This window comes from Globicephala melas, chromosome 2 (genome assembly GCF_963455315.2).
Source record: "Globicephala melas chromosome 2, mGloMel1.2, whole genome shotgun sequence".
NCBI lineage: Eukaryota > Metazoa > Chordata > Mammalia > Artiodactyla > Delphinidae > Globicephala > Globicephala melas.
The window spans coordinates 35,311,876-35,333,138 of record NC_083315.2 but is presented as its reverse complement, the minus strand read 5'-3'; the positions used below and the strand labels follow the sequence as shown (position 1 = coordinate 35,333,138).

General features: G+C 39.5%; 1 protein-coding gene across 1 annotated transcript in view; it reads right to left on the bottom strand.

Annotated features, from left to right (window-relative positions):
• Window positions 1–20,779, bottom strand: part of HDGFL3 (HDGF like 3) — a 73,886-nt gene extending 53,107 nt beyond the window's left edge. The window contains exon 1 of the mRNA XM_030878503.3: window positions 20,264–20,779. Within this exon, the coding sequence (XP_030734363.1) occupies window positions 20,264–20,347 (84 nt within the window). The 5' untranslated portion in view covers window positions 20,348–20,779. The remainder of the gene's footprint in view (window positions 1–20,263) is intronic.
• Between the last annotated feature and the right edge of the window lie 484 nt (window positions 20,780–21,263).

The following is a 21,263-nucleotide window of genomic DNA, read 5'->3' as shown; positions in this document are numbered from 1 at the left end:
AGCACTTTTAAAAAGTTGATCACGGGGACTTCCCTCGTGGTCCAGTGGTTAAGACTCTGCATTCCCAATGCAGGGGGCCTGGGTTCAATCCCTGGTCAGGGAGCTAAATCCTGCATGCTGCAACTAAGACCCAGTGCAGCCAAATAAGTAAACAAATAAATATTTTTTAAAAAGTTGATCACATATTAAAAGAAAACTCAAATTAAAAAATAGTTTAAAAGACTACATACTCTGATAACAAGGTAATCATGCTAAAAAAACAAATTTAAACATTGTATAAAAATTTTTTTTTTTTTTTTGCGGTACGCAGGCCTCTCACTGTTGTGGTCTCTCCCGTTGCGGAGCACAGGCTCTGGATACGCAGGCTCAGCGGCCATGGCTCACGGGTCCATCTGCTCCGTGGCATGTGGGATCTTCCCAGACCGGGGCACGAACTCGTGTCCCCTGCATCGGCAGGCAGACTCTCAACCACTGCGCCACCAGGGAAGCCCTGTATAAAAACTTTTAACCAATGATAATTTCTAAAATTATCTCCTAAACATCTCTTAGGCCAAAAAAGAAAAGAAAATCACAATTAAAATCTATGTTGAAAATGATTAGAAAACACCAATTACCCAAATCTACATGTTGAAGCCAAATCTGACTTTAGGAAAACTAGCTTTAAAAATTTTCATTTTCAAAAAAAATTTCAAAGAAATTTCATGACTTTTGAAATAGAAGCAAAGAAAAGTAGTGAAGATGAAATCAGAAATTCATGATGTAGGGGAAAAAAAATAGGAGAACTGATTAACCAAAAAAAAAAAAAAAGGGAGAAATAAAAACCAAGAGCTAGAGTTTTGGTGAAAAAATGACAATAAAGCTGACACACCTTTGGCAAATCTAAATACAAAATTATTTTTAAAATATATAAAATTAGTAATGAGATGTAACTATAGTGACTGAGACTAAAAATTATAGTAGAATGATATATATATATAAAATCTACACTAGAAGGTTTACTATATCTATGAAATAGACACTTTTCTAGGAAAATAAAAATGGTAGAATTGACTCAAGAAGAGTGTAATATGTGAATAAACCAATAACCATGAAATTGATTTAAAAGATGTCCGAAAAAACCCTCAAAAAGTTTCCAGGCCTGAAGTGGCTTTAAGGTCTTTCAAGTCTTGGAAATAGACTTGCTTGCTTAACAGAAATTATTTTAGGGACTTCCCTGGTGGCGCAGTGGTTAAGAATCCGCCTGCCAACACAGGGGACACGGGTTTGAACCCTGGTCCGGAAAGATTCCACATGCTGCAGAGCAGCTAAGCCCATGTGCCACAATTACTGAGCCCGCATGCTGCAACTACTGAAGCCCGTGTGCCTAGAGCCCGTGCTCTGCAACAAGAGAACCCACCGCAATGAGAAGCCCGCACACTGCGACAAAGAGTAGCCCCCGCTCGCCACAACTAGAGAAAGCGCACATGCAGCAGTGAGGACCCAATGCAGCCAAAAATAAATAAACAAAAATAATTTTTTTTAAAATAGAAATTATTTTAGGGCATCTAAAACTTGGAAAGCTTACCACACATTTTACCAAATCAGCAAAGCTGCGAAAGAAATCAGACAAAAGACTTACTACAACAGACAGAACTGAAAGGAGAATAGGCAATTCAACAATAATAGATGGAGACTTCAATACCTCACTCTAAATAACGGATAGAACAACTAAACTAGACAGAAGATCAAAAAGGAAACAGAACACACTATAAACTAACTAGACCTAACAGACATCTATAGAACACTTCACTGAATAGCAGCAGAATACGCATTCTTCTCAAGTGTACATGGAGTGTTCTCCAGAATAGAACATACATTAGGTCATAAAACATGCTTCAATGAATTTAAAAGGACTGAAGTCATACAAAGTATGTCCTCTGACCACAAGGTAATGAAATTAGACATTACTAATAAAAGGAAATTTGGGAAATTCACAAATATATAGAAATTAGCACACTACTAAATACACAATTGGCAAAGGAGAAATCACAAGGAAAATTAAAATTACTTGTAGATGAATGAAAACATAATATACCAACACTTATGGGATGCAGTGAAAGCAATGTTTAGAGAGAAATTTATAGCTATGTACACCTATATTAAAAAGGAAGATCATGGGGCTTCCCTGGTGGCGCAGTGGTTGAGAATCTGTCTGCCAATGCAGGGGACATGGGTTCGAGCCATGGTCTGGGAAGATCCCACATGCCGCGGAGCAACTGGGCCCGTGAACCACAACTACTGAGCCTGTGCGTCCGGAGCCTGTGCTCCGCAACAAGAGAGGCCGCGATAGTGAGAGGCTGCGCACCGCGATGAGGAGTGGCCCCCGCTCGCCGCAACTAGAGAAAGCCCTCACACAGAAACGAAGACCCAACACAGCCAAAAATAAATAAATTAATAAATAAAATTTAAACTGTTGATTCATTCATGTAATTTAAAGAAAAAAAAAAGGAAGATCACAAATCAATAACCTAACCTTCTACCTTCAGAAACTGGAAAAAGAATAGCACCAACTTAAAGCAAATAAAAGGAAGAAAAAAATACAGATTAGAGTGGAAATAAGTAAAATAGACAATAGAAAAATACAGGAAATCAATGACACCAAAAGTTAGTTCTTTGACAAGATCAATAAAATTGACAAATCTTAGGCTAGAATGACTAAGAAAAAAGAGAGAAGATTCAAATTACTAAAATCAGGAATGAAAAGAGAACATTACTACTGACCTTACAGAAATAAAAAAGACTATCAGGGAATAGTATGGGTAACTGTATGCCAACAAATTAGATAACCTAGATAAAATGAACAAATTCCTAGGAAGGCACAAACTATTGAAACCCACTGAAGAAGAAATAGAAAATGTGAGTAGAGCTATAATAGGAGATTGAATTATAAAAAAATACCATAAATAATTTTAAAAAAACTACCACAAAGAATCTAAAAAAGCGCAACTCATAGAAACAAGAGTAGAATGATGGTTGCTAGGGACTGGAGGGTAGGGGAAATTGGGAGATGTTGGTCAAAGGATACAAACTTCCAGTTATATAAGATGAATAAGTTTTGGGGATCTAACATACAGCATGGTGATTATAATTAACAATACTGTATAGACTTGAAAGTTGCTGAGAGTAAATCTTAAAAGTTCTCACTACAAAAGAAATGGTAATTATGTGAGGTGACTGAAGTGCTAACTAACCCTACTAGCGTAATCACTTTATTATGTGTAAGTGTATCAAATCAACACATTGTACACCTTAAATTTACACAATATTTCATGTCAGTTAAATCTCAATAAAGCTGTTTAAAATAAAAAAAAAACACCCACAAAGAAAAGCTCAGGTCCAGATAGCTTCACTGGTGAATCATACCAAACATTTAAAGAATTAATACCAATCCTTCACAAACTCTTTCAAAAAACAGAAGAGGAGGGAACACTCCCCAACTCATTTTTTGAGGACTGTATTACTCTGATACCAGGATCCCAGAAACAGACATCACAAGAAAACAGAACTATAGATCAGTATCACTTATGACTACAGATGCAAAAATCTACAACAAAAATATAGATCTTCCTCAACTTATGATGGAGTTACATCCCAATAAACCCATCATAAACTGAAATTATCATTAAGACAGAAATGCATTTAATACACCTAACATACAGAGTATCATAGCTTAGCCTAGCCTACTTTAAATGTGCTCAGAACACTTAACACACAGTTGGGCAAAACGATCTAACACAAAGCCTATTTTATAATAAATGTTGAGCATCTCATGTAATTTATGGAATACCATTCTGAAAGTGAAATACAGAATGGTTATATGGATACAGAATGATTCTAAGTGTACTGGCTGTTTACCCTAGTGACAGTGTGGCTGACTGGGAGCTACGGCTCACTGCCACTGCCCAGCATCAGGAGAAAGTATCTTACTGCATATCGCTAGCCTGAGAAAAGATCAAAATTCAAAACTTGAAGTGTGGTTTCTACTGAATGTGTATCACTTTTGTACCATCATGAAGTCGAAAAATTATAAGTTCAACCGTCATGTGTCAGGGATTCTATTTCTTATTAGCAAACAGAATCCAGCAATGTATAAAAAGAATTATGCACCATGACCAAGAAGTTTTATTCCAAGAATGTGAGATTGGTTTAACACACAAAAATCAATCAATATAATACACCATATTAATAGAACAAAAGACAAAACATCACACGGTTATCTCAATAGATGTGGGAAAAGCATCTGACAAAATCCAACATCCTTCCATGATAAAAACATTCAACAAACTAGGAATACAAGGAAACACCCTCAACCTGATAAAGGGCATCTATGAAAAACCCACAGCTAACGTCATACTTAATTGTGGAAGACTAAAATTTCCTGCATAAGATAAGGAACAAGACAAGGATGTCCACTTTGACCACTTCTATTCAACATTGTACTGGAGGTTCTAGTCAAGGTCATTAGGCTATATGAAATGTAAAATGGTATAACAGTTTTGGAAAAGAGGCTGGGAATTTCTCAAAGCGTTAAACAAAGAGTTACCATGTGACCCAGCAATTCCATTTCTAAGTACATACCCAAGAGACTGAAAACATTAAATCCACATAAAAAATTGTACACATATGTTCATCGCAGCATTATTTATAACAGCCCAAAGTGGAAATGACCCAAATACCCATCAACTGATGAACAGATAAACAAAATGTGGAGTACCTATGGAATGTTATTCAGACATTAAAAGGAATAAACTACTGGGACTTCCCTGGTGGCACAGTGGTTGGGGATCCGTGCTCCCAATGCAGGAGGCCTGGGTTTGATCTCTCATCGGGGAACTGGATCCTACACGCATGCCGCAACTAAGAATTCGCATGCCACAACTAAGGAGCTAGCGAGCCGCAACTAAGGGGCACACCTGCTGCAACTAAGACCTGGCACAACCAAATAAATAAATGAATATTAAATAAACAATAAATAAAAGGGATAAACTACTGATACATGCTACAACATGGATAAACTTTGAAAATATTATGTTAAATTAAAGAAGCCAGACATAATTGGCCATATATTTTTTTAAAAATAAATTTATTTGGGCTTCCCTGGTGGCGCAGTGGTTGAAGGTCCGCCTGCCGATGCAGGGGACACGGGTTCGTGCCGTGGAGTGGCTGGGCCAGTGAGCCATGGCCGCTGAGCCTGCATGTCCGGAGCCTGTACTCCGCAACGGGAGAGGCCACAGCAGTGAGAGGCCCGTGTACTGCAAAAAAAATAATAAAATTTATTTATTTATTTATTTATTTATTTATGGATGGCTATGTTTGGTCTTCATTGCTGTGCGCGGGCTTCCTCTAGTTGTGGCGAGCAGGGGCTACTCTTCATTGCAGTGCGCAGGCTTCTCACTGCGGTGGCTTCTCTTGCTGTGGAGCATGGGTTCTAGGTGCGTGGGCTTCAGTAACTGTGGCACGTGGGCTCAGTAGTTGTGGCATGCGGGCTCTAGAGCGCAGGCTCAGTAGTTGTGGTGCATGGGCTTAGTTGCTCCATGGCATGTGGGATCTTCCCGGACCAGGGCTCGAACCTGTGTGGTTAAGAATCCACCTGCCAGTGCACCACCAGGGAAGTCCACCACCAGGGAAGTCCAATTGGCCATATATTCTATGATACCTCCAAATGAAATATCCAGAATAAGCAAATTCTTAGAAACAAAGTAAATTAGTGATTGTCATGGATTGGGGGTAAGGATGGATGATGACAGACTGCTTAATGGGTATGCATTTCCTTTTGGGGTGATAAAAATGTTCTAGAATTAGCAATCGTTTTACGGCATTGTGAATATAATAAAACTACTGAACTGTATAACTTAAACAGGTGAATTTTATGTTACCTAAATTATATCTCAACAAAAAGAGAAATGTATGTACAATAGTCCCCCATTATCTGCAGTTTCATTTTCTGTGGTTTCAGTTACCTGTGATCAACCATGGTCCAAAAATATTTAATGGAAAATTCCAGAAATAAACAATTCATAAGTTTTAAATTGCACGCCATTCTCAGTAGTGTTAGGAAATCTCAAGCCATCCTGGAGTGGGACATGAATTATCCCTTTGTCCAGCATATCCTACCTGTTAATAACTTAGTAGCTATCTCAGTTATCAGATCAACTGTTGCAGTATTGCAGTGCTTGTGTTCAAGTAGCCTTGATTTTACTTAATGAGGGCTGCAAAGCGTAAGAGTAGTGATGCTGGCAATTTGCATATGCCAAAGAGAAGCTGTGAAGTGCTTTCATTAAGTGAAAAGGTGAAAGTTCTCGACTTAATAAGGAGAGAAAAAATACCATTTGTTGAAGTTGCTAAGATCTACTGTATGAAAGAATATTCTATCCATGAAATTGTGAAGGAAAAAGAAATTCATGCTAGTTTTGCTGTTGCACTCCAAACTGCAAAAGTTATGGCCATAGTGCATTATAAGTGTTTAGTTAAGATGGAAAAGGCATTAAATTTATACAATAAGGTATTTTGAGAGAGACCACATTCACGTAACTTTTATTACAGTGTATTGATATAACTGTTTTATTTTATTATTTATTTAATATTTTACCATGCCTAATTTATAAATTAAACTCTATCATGGGTACATAGGTATAGGAAAAAAACGTATACACAGGGCTCAGTATTATCTGCAATTTCAGGCATCCACTGGGGGTACTGTAATGTATCCCCATGGATAAGGGGGGGTTACTGTACTGAAACAAAGTAAGGTGTATTCCAGGTATACAAGTACAATTTAATATTTAAAATATATAATTAATAACAAGGCCAAAAGAGAAAACTTACAAAACTATTACAATTTGACAAAATTTAACTTTGACAAAATTTAACTTCCATTCTTGATAATTCTTAGAAAAATAAGAATAAAAGAATACATCAATGGAAAACAGTATGGGGGTTCCTTAAAAAACTAAAAATAGAGTTGCCACATGATCCTGCAATCCCATTCCTGGGCATATATCTAGAGAAAACTGTAATTCAAAAAGATACATACGGGCTTCCCTGGTGGCGCAGTGGTTGAGAGTCCGCCTGCCGATGCAGGGGACACGGGTTCGTGCCCCGGTCTGGGAAGATCCCACATGCCGCGGAGCGGCTGGGCCCGTAAGCCATGGCAGCTGAGCCTGCGCGTCCGGAGCCTGTGCTCCGCAACGGGAGAGGCCACAACAGTGAGAGGCCCGCGTACCGGGAAAAAGAAAAAAAAAAAAGATACATGCACCCCAATGTTCACTGCAGCACTATTTACAATAGCCAAAACATAGAAACAACCTAAATGCCCATTGACAGATGAATGGATAAAGAAGATGTGGTATATATATAGAATGAAGCATTACTCAGCCATAAAATGGAATGAAATAATGCCATTTGCAGCAACATGGATGGACCTAGAGATTATCATGCTCAGTAAGTCATCATGCTAAGCAAGTCAGATAAAATACCATATGATATCACTTATATGTGTAATTTAAAATATGACACATGAACTTACCTACAACACAGAAACAGACTCACAGTCCTAGAGAACAGACTTGTGGTTGCCAAGGGGGAGGGGGGCTAGGGAGGGATGGATTGGGAGTTTGAGGTTAGCAGATGCAAATTATTGTACATAGAATGGATAAACAACAAGGTCCTACACAGGGAACTATATTCAATATCTGTGATAAACCATAATGGAAAAGAATATGAAAAAGTATGTATATATAGGTATAACTGAATCACTTTGCTGTATAGTAATTAACACATTATAAATCAACTATACTTCAATAAAATGAATTTTAAAAAAAGGAATATATCAACATGATGTGGACCCCAGCTGTCATAAAATTTTATCATGTTCTGAAATGTGCACAAATATAACAGTACTATTATAACAATACATTATAAAACCAAGATAAATTTATATATTATTAAGTAGAAATAAAATGACACCAAAAAATCTAAATTAATAATTTAATGTCATACTGTTTTGTTGGAATTACATCCTGTTTACAACATGAATACGCCTCAGGTTCTTTTGTGTTTAGCACTCTTACGCTGCCCTGGGCTGTATAATGAATCAAATTTCACAGTATTTTTCTCTATCAGAACTACCACCAGGCCTCCATTTGCACAGCCCATCTTGACATCATTAGGTGATCAATAAGATGTTAGAGGCAAAGAATAAGGAGCATCTAGGATAATTTGAGGTCTTTGTTTTTTGGGGTGACTGGCTAAATAGTAATCTTTAAGTAAAACAGGAATACTTGGGTTGGGAGGGGTGGCTAGATTACTTTTGATGATGAATTTGTGGTACCTGAGGGACAGCTAGATGGAGCTGTCTAGTAGGTAAACGGATGTATGGATTTGAAGCTCACAATAGTTAAGTCTGGGCCTGAAACAGAAATTTAGAAGAATGGTGGCTTGAAGCCAAAGAAGAACCTGTACAGGTATGGTTAGAGAAGCAGAAGAATCTTTCAAAAGAAACACAGGAGGGAAGTCAAGAGAAGAGAATTTTTTAATAGCAGTGTTAATTTCCACAGAGGCAACAATTAGGATTGAAATGAATTCTATTAATTGGCAGGTGATGGTGACTTCTGGGAGAGGGGTGAGAAAGAGACAGTAAGGTCAGTTATTTAAAGAAGCATGGCTACCAAGGAAAGCAGAGAGAGCAGTGCCTGGAAGATAGGAGAGATTATTCTTTCTAGTCTGTAGAGAGAAAGTCAGTGGAGGGGAAGAGGCTGATGACTTCAAGTCTATGAGAACAAAACTTTGTTTAGGTTACCTCTCTACCCCCAGCATCTATGAGGGTGTTAGTGTTTGGGACATAGCAAACACTCAAAAATATCAATATTTGCTGAATGGTGAATGAAGAAAGGAAAAGGGTGGGGTCAAGCAAGAAGGGGAGGGTCTTAGTAAGGAGGATGGGGAAGAGGCGATGGAGAGGGAAAAAAACATTTTTTGATCATCCGTTAAACTTCAGATTCTTAAAAAAAAAAAACAAAAAACCCCACAAAACTTCAGATTCTTTATGTTTAAAATCCTTGAAATAACCCTGAAAAGAAGGCATTATTGTCTCCATTTTACAGTCCATCAAAGCCAAGAGATTAGGTACCCAAGGTCATTCATCTGTTGAGGGATAGAGACAGCAGACACGGCTTTATCGGCACATAAAGCTCCTGCTCTTCCATTGCACCTTGAAAATGAACATATAAAATATGAAAGTAAAATAATTTGCTGAAAATAAGGGGAAAGAGGTTGAGTTGGAAGAGGGTAGTAAAAATATCTACTAACACCTGAGGAGGACAGACAAGGAACTGACCCAGGTCAAGTAAAAGGAGTGATGAGCAGTGTTGAGGACCTAACGAAATTAATCCTGGAGCAGCCCCAGTCTGCATGCCTTTGTGATTATGTCTAGTTGGTCTCAGCAGGAGTTTGTAGGGTGAATGCATGAAAGTGTGCATGGGGTGAGAGCAGTTCAAGTAATCATGTAGGTCTAATTTGGACAAGGAAGGAGTGAAGCCAGGAGGTAGCTGGGATACCCAGAGGAAACGGAGAGGTCACAGTAGTTGGATTTTACAATACTGAATGAGAAGCAATTTTAGTGGCGCAAAGGAGGGGTCTTCAATCACCATCATCTCTATTTCACTTCAACAAACTTCTCTAACCGCCCGCTCTTGCTGAGCTGCCCTACTTCTGTAATTTGCTTTTATGACAATATTAAAAACAAGGGACACATTTGTTCTGGGTTACCTGATCCCTTGTAGTTAAATAAATATTTGCCCCAGACAAGGAGCTTATTAAAAATGAACAATGGAGACCATCAAATTTCATAACTCTATCAAAGGCTCTGTCCTTCACCCGCCACCCCACCTAGCACTAGACAGGGCCAGTGAACAACAGCAGTGACAAAAAGCTGAGCGGAAAACCACGAGAGTTCTTGAATACCTGACTTAACACAAAGATTAACCTAACCCTTTTGTTTCCAGATACTTCCACTTAGTATAGTGGGGCTATTTTCCAATAGAAGTGTACTTATTTTGTGTGAGTCAGTCAGCCAGATGTGAGATATAAAACTGTGCTTACTATAACTTTTCAGAAATATATCTTTTTCAGAAATTGAAGTGTCTTACTATCATCAATATTAGATTGTCTCTTCTAAGATTGCTGTTATCTAAATAGTAGCAAGGAAATCTTTTTGACTGGACAAAAGTGATTGTAAAGAAAATACAGAACCATTAGAAATGTGGTAGTCCCATGACTTTACATCCACCTCAGAGGGTACCACAAACCTACCCCACCTATAGGTTTTCTGGACTTAACAAAAGCCCATATCAATCCCAGTCATAGATAGCCTGATACCTCCACAGTCTAGTCTCAAAAACCCAAGAAAACCCCAGAACCTCAATATTATCAGCCAGGGAACACTAGATAGTCAGTGTTTATCACTAACTAGTTAGCAAATGCATGAAGCTTATTACCCTCAACAAGCCATATGTATGAAACTATAATTAGCTTCATAGAGAAAGCTAAGAAAGTAGTAGGTATATTTGCAGTTCAAAGAATAGAAGGAAAATGAGAGTAGAAATATTTGATCTGTATACCTTTGGAGATCAAGTAAAACAATGGCCAGGGTGGTTAAGTGTCCTAACATAACTTTCATTTCTTATGTTCATGTGACCTCCATGTAGGACTATGGCTACAGCAGAATAAAAAGCTCAGGACTATTAACTCATCTCAAAAATCCAACTACTGTTCTATATAAACATATATAACTCACATAGATTAATTTCCCTTTGGCCTAACAGACCAGACCAGTACTTTTCAAACTACAGGTAGTGAAATTGATTTTGTGGGTTACAACCTGATTTTATACAAAATGAAATATAAAAACATCAGGATGCATCACATATAGTATGATGTGGTGAAAATCTTTTTCTAGTGTGTGTGTATGAAATTAATATTTATTTCCTATTGTCAGTTACAGCCAAAAAAAGTCTGAAAGCCACTAGACTAGACTGCAACAGAATCAATCAGCAACGATGACTCATTTCCAAGGTCTAAATACTTTTTCAAAATTATTGACTTAATCCTCATGTAGCAGTCCAGTGAAGGAGATAAGAACAGTTATGCCTTGTTTGAAAATAGCTGGTCTCATTTTGAAAGTCAAACAGAAGTCTTGAGGGAATTAATTTTCAATCCATTTAACATATGCTAACTCCAAAAAAAAAATGAACTGAGAATTCATAACACTGCTCCCTCTAAATATGCATTTCCTCCAAAATTAAAGATGCCATTAGTACAAAAGTCTACTTCAGTGACAAAAAGGAAGAAAAGCTCTAAAGGCATGGGTTTATTTTTTGACATTTTTCCCTACATAAAAGTTTTTCAATCTCTGTGAAACTCATTTTTATATTTGCTAACCAGTACTGAACCTAAATGAACCCATCACTTACAACAACTCTCGTCTTAAACATATTTTGATAGAAACTAAGAAGTTACTAATATGTTAGTAAGAACTACCCAGTCCACTTTTGGAGAGCCTTCGAGACTCTATAATCAGGCTTAGGGAATCCACTCAGAGCTTGAGTTTCAGTGATCAAGTGGGAGGAGTAGTTGATTCATAGGCACCATTTAACTGCCAACGAAGTCCAGCTTAGTTTGCCCCCAAATCCTGAAGCTATGTGGACCCTCTAGAGATGGCTCATCACACTCATAAATCTGGAGGGGTAATATTAATGGGAAGTCCCTACAACTCCCAGAGCCTAAAGCCAACTCACTATTATAAAGTCACAAGGAAACTGCTGAAAGACACACTTGCCAAACCACAAAAACATTTACTGAGACTTTACTAGGTCCGGTGTTTCTAGGAGGTTAATTATTAGGTACTTAATTAGCAAACACTTTCTTCATGTATATTTTCACATTTGATTACTAGGAAAAAGGGTGAGACTAAGAATTATCACTCTCCCTGTTTTACAAAGAGATTGTAATAAAAAAAAGATGCCCAAACCTAACAAACCAAGAGAGTGGTAGAATGAGGTGCTTATCTTTTAACTCCTGGTCTAGTTGTCTTTCCGGACATGGCAGGAAGTCTTGCTCAGAAATCTGGAGGATGTCACTCTAAATGTCTGAGCTCACCAATCATTGGATTATTTCACTCTTTTTAACCTCTAGGTGGCTCTCTGTGACCCTACAGATGGTACTTACCTGACTGACTACAGCAAATTCTTATCAAGTAAGAAGATACAGTAGAAAAATTCAATTACTACCTCCATTTTAATCAGCTGAAAGGAGATTACATATACAAATGGTAGTGATATACTGTACATAGAAAAATGCTGTTACAGAGATTGGGAATGCAGTAAACTGGCAAGAAGTTACACAGGCTAGTAGTAGTAGTTCTTATGATTTAGCTTCTAGGCTCTACTGAACCAGTAACTCTCATAACTACCCTACTTGATGTTCAAAGTAGATGTGTTCTCTCACACATAAAGGTTTTAGAACTTACACTAAGTCAACATCATGCTACTCATTCAGAATTGATTTTAACGGGTCTCTGCTTTCTTTAAATGCACAGCTAATACTTATTTTTATATTGCCCTGTGTCAAAGGACTTTCAAAGAGATATAGACTAAAGATAATATAATAAATGTTACAATAGTAAATGTTCTCTGACTGAAGATTTCCAGCTTCACAGAAACTTGTAGCCCTACAAACACACATACATGTATGTTCTTTTTACATACTGCCAAATGCTTCTTTAGTCCTTTACCTAATCTGATATCACATTTCTTATGTTCTTGTGGCATTCTTAATAGTCGGGGATTAAGACAATTAAGTTGTCTTTAGGTGAATTTCTTAAGCTAAGTCTTGGTTCTCTTATGGGGATATCTACCTCATAGTAGTGTTATTATATATACTCATTCTAACTTGATAATCAAGACACATATACATTATTGATAGAATGTCATATATGATACATATATTCTGCCTAACTTGTAACCAAAGAAATTAATTCTATTAAATATTTGTGCTTATTAAATTGAGAAAGATTTTTAAAAGTTTGAATCATCCACTTTTAATGAATATGTGAGAAAACAAGTATTCTCTTATTCTGGTAGTGGGTAAGATAAGATAGTTAAATCTTTGTAGTACAAAGCTTTAAAACATGCACATGCCCCTTGACTCAGAAATATAATTTCCAGAGACTTGTCCTAAGGAAATAACAATTAAGCCAAAAGAATGTTTCTCAGAGTATTCTTTTATAGTATAAAACTGGAAATAAAATAAATGTCTTATAATAGCAAGTGGTTATAATTTATAAAAATAAGTCCACGCCATAAATTACCAGATGGCTATTACAAATAATGTTATAAAAACATATTCATTGCCATTGAAAGTCTTCTAAAGATACAGTGTTTAGTGGGGAAAAAAGGTTGCAAAATGTATATATACTACAAAAATTATGTACCTAAACATATAGGTGGATATTCATGATGCTTGTAATTATGTCTAGGATGTTAATCTTTCTACAGTGACATTATTACTTGTGTAATAACTGTAACTCTGTTACACAGCTGAAATTAATATATAACATGAAGGTCAGTCCATTCTCTCTTTTAAATAAGCATAGTTTAAACAGTTTACAGTATGAGCAAATTGTTTTCGGTGCAAGGAACACTATTGACTGTTAAGGATCCTATATAGTCAGTACTTCTATTCTGTGGTGAAGGAGCAATTAAAAAAAATCTAATTAGTTACAGACATTTTAATAAAATAGATTAAAGATGAATTATTAGAAAATTAAAATTAAAAGGCATACAAACCTCAATTTTAAATCAGATTCACAAACAAAAAGTTACTCTATCAAATTGCTAAAAAAATTTCTAAACTCTTGTTCTCAATTTCTATATCTATCTTGTCACTGACAGGTAACAGTCCACAGACCATGCTTTCAATACTGCTTGAAATGATTAAGAAATCTTTTTGCAGTGGACTAACAACCGTATTAAGTGGACTATATTTTGATCAGACATCTGGAGGCTCTTCTGCAATAGAAGATATTTCTCTAATAAACAGGAATATTTGGGCTCTTGCTCTACTATACTTATTAGTCTATAATGTTTTTCTAATGCTAATAGACATTTTCAACAGTCATGTATCATTTTAAACCATCATTTTCCAAAAGAATCAAACACAACCTCATATAGTGGAATTAAGAGAATTAATATTCTTCAAATCATGGGGCAACAAGTAGTCATTAGGGCATTTCAAAGGGGATATGCCACATACACAGATGCACCTGGCTGACGGAAAATGTAAATGTTGGTATTGAGTTTAAGTTGCCTGTTTGCTCCCAGGGTTAAGCTGAAGAAAATGAGACAGTTTGCCAGTCTCAAACTGGCAATGTGAATATAGTCTCTTGGAGAAAGGTTGAGTGAGCCTGTGCCACTCTACCTGAGGAATGAACCAATGATGCATTTCTGTGGACTCGGGACAAAGTAATAAAGATTATAAACATCTTACTTTATGTCGAGATTAAAAAGAATTTAAGTGTCAACTGATTCTCTGAAAATATGTAGCCTGGTCTGCAGAAATAAAGGTTCACAGTCTAGCAGTTTACTGTCAAAGGCAAAAAAAAAAAAAAAGGAAAGTGCTATGGGTCAGAAACTGAGGATTCCCAACCAGTATTTACATTAATAGAGGATAGGGAAACACTTTATTCAATTACAATGTTTTTAAATTGCTGCAAATTTAATCTGTTGGTAGAAAAACGAAAAAATACACCTAGTACAGTGCCTTACATACGGTAGGTACTCAATAAAAGTTCAATAAGAGTTCAGATCTTTGAACTGTCATAGAGGGGTAAGTCAAATGCTTTATTCTTAAGTTTTAACAAGTGAGAGGTGGAGCGCTAGATCAAAAATATGATGAGCAATGAATGATTTAGCATGAAAGGAATAGAAAGACTCTAGTAGAGTTAAGCAAAAGACAGAGGCAGAATCCAGAACTACAAAGAAGCCTCAAGAGAAAGCTGTGAAGTAGTAAATGAAGCTTCTAAAATAGTCAAAGGAAGATGCAACTTTGTAGGACTGAAGCCTTAAAGGAAAAAATTTCTCACTGAAAGCTAAGAATGGTGAAATTGAATCCATGAAGAAACTTGGAGTATTAGATTCTTCTTTTTCCCCACATCATACAAAGTGTGTGTTTTTAAAATTGAGGCATTATATACGCAAATTGAGGCATTATATACATAATAGTGCATAAATCCCCAAGTGCAAGCCTGATAAATTTTTACATACGTACAAACCCACATCAAGATACAGAACATTTCCAGTGCCTCCTACCAGTCAGTAACCCCCCCACCACCTCCACCTACCACAAACTGGTCACCATTGATCAGCTTTGCCTGTTTTTGAACATCATGGGATCATACAGAATGTACTGTCTTGTGTCTGGCTTTTTTTTCACTCAACCTTGTATTTTTGAGATTTATCCATATTTTTGTGGGCATCAGTAGTCTGCCCCTTTTTATTGCTGGGTAGTACTCCACGATACAAACATACTACAAATTTGCTTATCCATTCTAGCATTGATGGACATCTGGGTTGTTTCAGTCTTCTGCTATTATGGATAAAGCCGCCATATATGAGCATTACTGTACAAGTCTTTTGGTGGACATAAACACCCATTCTCTTGGGTATATGCCTAGAACAGACTGCCAAGTCACAAGGCAGGCGTGTATTTAACTACAGTAGATCAGGCCAGTTTTCTAAAGTGGTTATATCGATTTACTCTCCTATTAACGATGCTTGAGAGTTCTCATATAAAGTTGTATTTTAAAAAGCTCCTTATCTGAAACACAAGGGCTTTAAGACTTTGGTTTTTGTATTGTTTTTTGTTTTTCCATTTTTTAGAGTAGGGGTAACATAAGCAGAGTGTTCACACCTCGGGGGATACACAAGATGATTTTAGGGGGTCTGTGAAGAAAATAGTACAACTTCTATCTTAGTTTCTTATTCTTTCGCCTAAAAAGTAAATTTTACTAATATCCAATACATCAATTAACACTAGTGTGCTTATTTACATAATTATATTTATTCACTTTAGGCATACTGTGACTTATTGCCATTTGTGTGTGCCTGGTTGAGTAGAATTATGGAACATCTACTTCTAACAGAATTCTCGCTAAATGAACAAGTGGCTAAAGGAGTCCTACAAAGATGACACTAATAATGTAAGCACAAGCAAACAAGGAAATGGCCAAGCTGACAGTTCTATTCTATAATATCTCTTTAAAAGATAAAAACTGTGACAATCTAGTCAGATCTCACAAGGAGGCAAAAAAATTCCAAAAATTAGTACTTTTTAAAATATAAACTTAATCTAGTACTATTAATGACATTTTGCCAATAAGAATTTTAAAACATAAAATATCATCTATATCATCTGTCATCCCTATTAGTTTTTTTGTATTTATCTTATAATATATATAATAGTACAAAGTACATGTAGATGTAATTTTAAAGTAAATTTACACATATTAGAGATGCATGCTCTATTTTTCTTTTTTCTTTACCAACAAGGTACACAATCAAAAGCCTTCAGAGGGACTTCCCTGGTGGTTCAGTGGTAAAGAATCCACCTTCCAATGTAGGGGACTCGGGTTCGATCCCTGGTCAGGGAACTAAGATCCCACACGCCATGGGGCAACTAGGCCTGCGCACACGCCACAACTGGAGAGAAGAACTAGAGAGAAGCCCGCATGCCACAGTGAAAGATCCTGCATGCCGCAACTAAGACCCTATGCGGCCAAAAATAAAAAATAAATAAAATATTTTTTTAAAATTAAAAAAAAAAAAGCTTCGGAGACTCTTGTTTTAGCATAAGTATTTTTTAGTATTAAGCTAGTTAATCCTTAGGCATAAATGAACTTCTAATTTTTAAAGTCATATACAGCAAGTATACTCCATTAGAAACAGCCAGTTGCTATTTAATGTTAAAATAATATATCTGAAAAGGGAGAAGGACAAGAATCAACTGGGAAGAGGCATAAGGGAACTTTCTTGGGTACTGGTACTGTTCTGTCCCAGTAGGGGCTAGCATTACACCAGTGTATACATTTGTCAACTCACTGAATGGTACATTTAAGGTAAGTGCGTTTCAGTCTATGTAAATTTTACCTCAAAAGGAAAAAAAAGAATCTATTAAAAATATTGATCTCTAGTTAATGAAATACATTCTGGAGTGTCTAGGAGTAAATTATCTGCAACTTACTTTGAAATGCATTAAAAAAAGATGGACTGCTGTATGGATAGAGGGATGGATATGTGAACAAATAGGTGATATAGACAGTATAACAAAATGTTAAGTGCAGAATCTAGGTGGTAGATATATGGCTGTTCACTATACAATTTTTAAAATTCTCTATATGTTTGAAATTTTTCATGATAAAATGCTGGACAAATAACAAATCTATGTAATAGCTGAAATTTTTAAATAGTGTAGTGATACAGGGGAAAAATTAGAAATTCAAAAAGCAAAAAAGATAGCAGCATTCAAGTACTGCTGCTTAGTGCTTTTACATACACTAAATCTGTGAGGTGAGAATTATCCCTATTTTACAGACTAGTAAACTGAAACTTAGATTACAGAACACACCCTGGGCACAGAGTGTGAAGCTCAGCCAAAAGCTGAAACCAACCTGATCAAATTTACTAGATGTCTGAATCCTCTAGGCTCACATTCCTCACAAGGGGATTCCTAGGACCAAAACAAATGTCTTCTTTACAGCAGAGAAGTCACTTCTCCATGCCACGTGGACCAGCTCTGACCATCAGAAAGCTCCTCCCCATAGCCTGAAGAAATGTTTCCTCCATGTTCTCCCTCCTATGTTTCATTCCTTATGGCCATATATTGATAGAATCCCAACATGGCTGGCCTTCATATCAAGGGATAATATTTGAAATTTAAATAAGTAGGATTCCCCCCCCATACTTGATAATATCATCATCTACAAAGCTATAGCTAGGTGTAAAGTGGGGATACTATCTCACAGAATTGGGATGAAAATAAAACGAGAACACTGACACATTCAACTGTAACAAAGAGTAGGGACTCAAATATCTTTCTTCTTTTTCTAACCTTTACCTTTCTTTGGAAATTACAACATGCCACTCACTATAAAATATTTTTTAAAAATTAGAGAGACTTAGGGCCTTCCCTTGAGGAGCTCGCGTTAAATGTGAACAGACACACATTTTTCCCCCTGTATTTACTGTATCTTATCTAACAATGTAATTGATTTTATTTCCTCATTCTATTTTCCATTTTGCCTTGGTTTGGAATTATAACTCCTAGGAATTTTATGTACAATCAAATACACAACTATGACTACTTATGCAGCACTTTTTTGTTTCAAAATTACTACAGGTGGCCAACATATGCAAGCAACATGTTAATGAAATTTTAAGTCTATTTTCTTTTTGACCCTCAGGAGATATTTTTCAGAGGTAAGATTAAAGAAAGCCATTGTGTTACAAGAAAATGACCAACTGGTGATGCTAACTTTCAATTCACTTTTAACTATGTATAAACATATGTGCCCTATAGCTGTTTATTTCTTACTTGATGAATATACTCAAGGGGTTCCCTAAAGGACTCCTAAAGTAACAAATCTTGCCCCAAAACATTATGGCACTGTAGTAGGAAAAATAACCCATTATTCCACCATGAAAACTTTGCCTTTCTTAAGGAAAACCTACAGTTCAGATGTGGAGAAAAGTTATTTGCACAGCCTCACGAAATCTGAATAAGACTGTTTTTTCCCCTTGAAATCTGAGGTTGTTAGTGTTGGAAGGAATCCTAGAGATGATCATTTTACAGTTGCAGAAATGGATATTCAGACAGTTGAGATGATTAGCCCATAACAGAGCCCAGACCAGATGCCAGGGTCCCCCAATTCCTGACCCAGTGTTCTTTCCATTTTACAATCATGACAAACTAAAAACAAAAAAAGTGATTATGTCCATCCATTACTTCAACTTCACTAAATTTCAGTCTGGCCACCCATGATGTCACTTCCTTTTGTGAATGGGTGTATTTGGGGGAGGGGAGAATCTCAGTACCTTCACTTGCATATAATACAACATATTTAGAGCCTGCAACTCATATTTATGCCACTATTTCCCATGTCTACTTCTATTCCTCAAGTTTACTAACATAATCTTCAACATGCTTTGACCCTCCTTTTCACTGTTTCTTATTTCAAGCAATTAACTGCCAACTGTTATAAAAGTAAAAGGGATTTATTTTAAGACACAAAGCACACATGTTAGCAAAGGACCTAATAAAATTTAATGTTATGTATTACACGCAGATGCTTTCTAGAGAAAGAGCCCAGCGAAAACCCTGCTACACAGAAAGAGAGCGCTATTGTGGACTGTTGTGGGAGGCCGAGGATAAGGTCTGGGATCTGACCTAAAACAAACATGGAGGTGAAAAGGCACGAGGAGCTTACAGGACACACCAGCCAGTGCCAAGCTGCAAGCTCCCGGCTATTTGGTGTCGGTTTAAAAGAACCATGGGCACCAAGGATGCACGTACCCCAGGACAAGGATAGGGCTGGCGGGGCACCTGGAATCGCGCTCCGGGAAAACTCAACAAGTCTGGAAGGCGAAGGATGCAACGAGAGACGGATGAATGACTGCCAAGAGGCTCCTGCTGGCTCTGAATGACCACTACCCCTTTCCAGGATTTGCGCCGCGGGCACCCGCCGGCTCTCCGACAGCCATTTGCACTACGCTCCCCTACGTACCCCGACGTTCGCCCGGGACCGCGGTGTCTACCAACGACCCTGCCCGGAGCGATGGCTCCACTCCAGGCCCGCTCCCCGGCGGCGCGGGCTCCCGGTCACCACCGGCTTTCCGGGAGGAAGGCAGCGGCGGGCCTGCCGGGGCCGGAGCCGCCTTCGAAAGTGGGCGGAAGGATGGCGGCCCTCGCGGGGTGCGGGCGCGGCCCGGAACCCTCGCCTCCGGCGCGGCCCCGTCCTCCCTGCGCAGCGCCGCCCGCGCCCTCAGCCCCGACCGCAGTCGGCCACTCGCGGCGGGCTCCGCGCTCCGGGCTGAGGCGATGGGGAAAGGGGGCGGGCGCGCCATCATGAAGGGGAAAATGGTGGGCGGGCGGGCCCGCGCGCGGCCGCCGTACTCACCCGGGCCGGCCAGTGCGGGTAGCCCTTCATCTTGGCGAAGACCAGGTCGCCCGCCTTGTACTCGCGGGGCCGCGGACGCGCCATCCCGGCCGCTCCCCTTCCTGGTCGTCCTTGGGCGCCGCGAAGATGCCGGGAGGCCGCCCCCCCGCGGGCCAACAGACTGCGCCGCGCTCCCCGCGGGCCTCGAGCCGGGCGGGCGGGCGGACGAGCGGCCGCTCCGACGAAGGGAAGCGGCGAGGCGGCAGCTGGGGCGAGGGGTGGGCGGGGGGCGCAGCAGGCCCGGCAAATCACCGCCCGGCAGCGGGGGAGGGGAGCCCCCGGCCGCTCGGCTCTCCCCGCGCTGAGGTTCCCCGCCGCCGCCGCCGCCGCGCGCTGCTCACAGGCGCCGCGTCGCCTGCCTCATGCCGCCGCCGCCGCCGGCGGCCTCCTTCCTGGGCTCCCGGGCGCGACGCGAGCACCGGGCCTCGCGCCTCCTCCGAATTCCTCCTCGGGCAGCGACCGCAAACACGATCTTATTATTGTTCTCGCGCGCGCTCAACATCCCCCCCCCACCACCACCACTTCCCGCTCCCCACCCCTCCCCTCCAGGGCCGGCCGGTTAATTCCTAGGTACACGGCCGGCTTTCGCGCAGAAACCGAGCGCGCCAGCCCGGCTGCTCGGCGGGCGGGCGGTGGGTGCGTCTTCCCCCAGCACCGAAGCCCGCGCCGGGCGGGCGGGAGCGCCTACTCCAGAGGCCGCCCGCCGCCCGCTCTCTTTTGTTCTTGGCCCGGAGCTGCCAGCCGCAGCCCAGCCAATCACCACCTGGCCGCCCCCCTCCCCACCAGTCCGCGCCACATCGGGGGAGCTCCCACCGGCGTCCCCAGTCCCACGGCCACCTCCTGCTGACTGGTCTCCCTCCCGGCTCCCCGCCGCGGGCCGCTTCTGCGAGTGCTCTCGGGTGAGTGGGGCACAAAGGCGCTCCAGGCCGGGGGCCGGCCGCGCGAGGGGACCCGCTGCCCA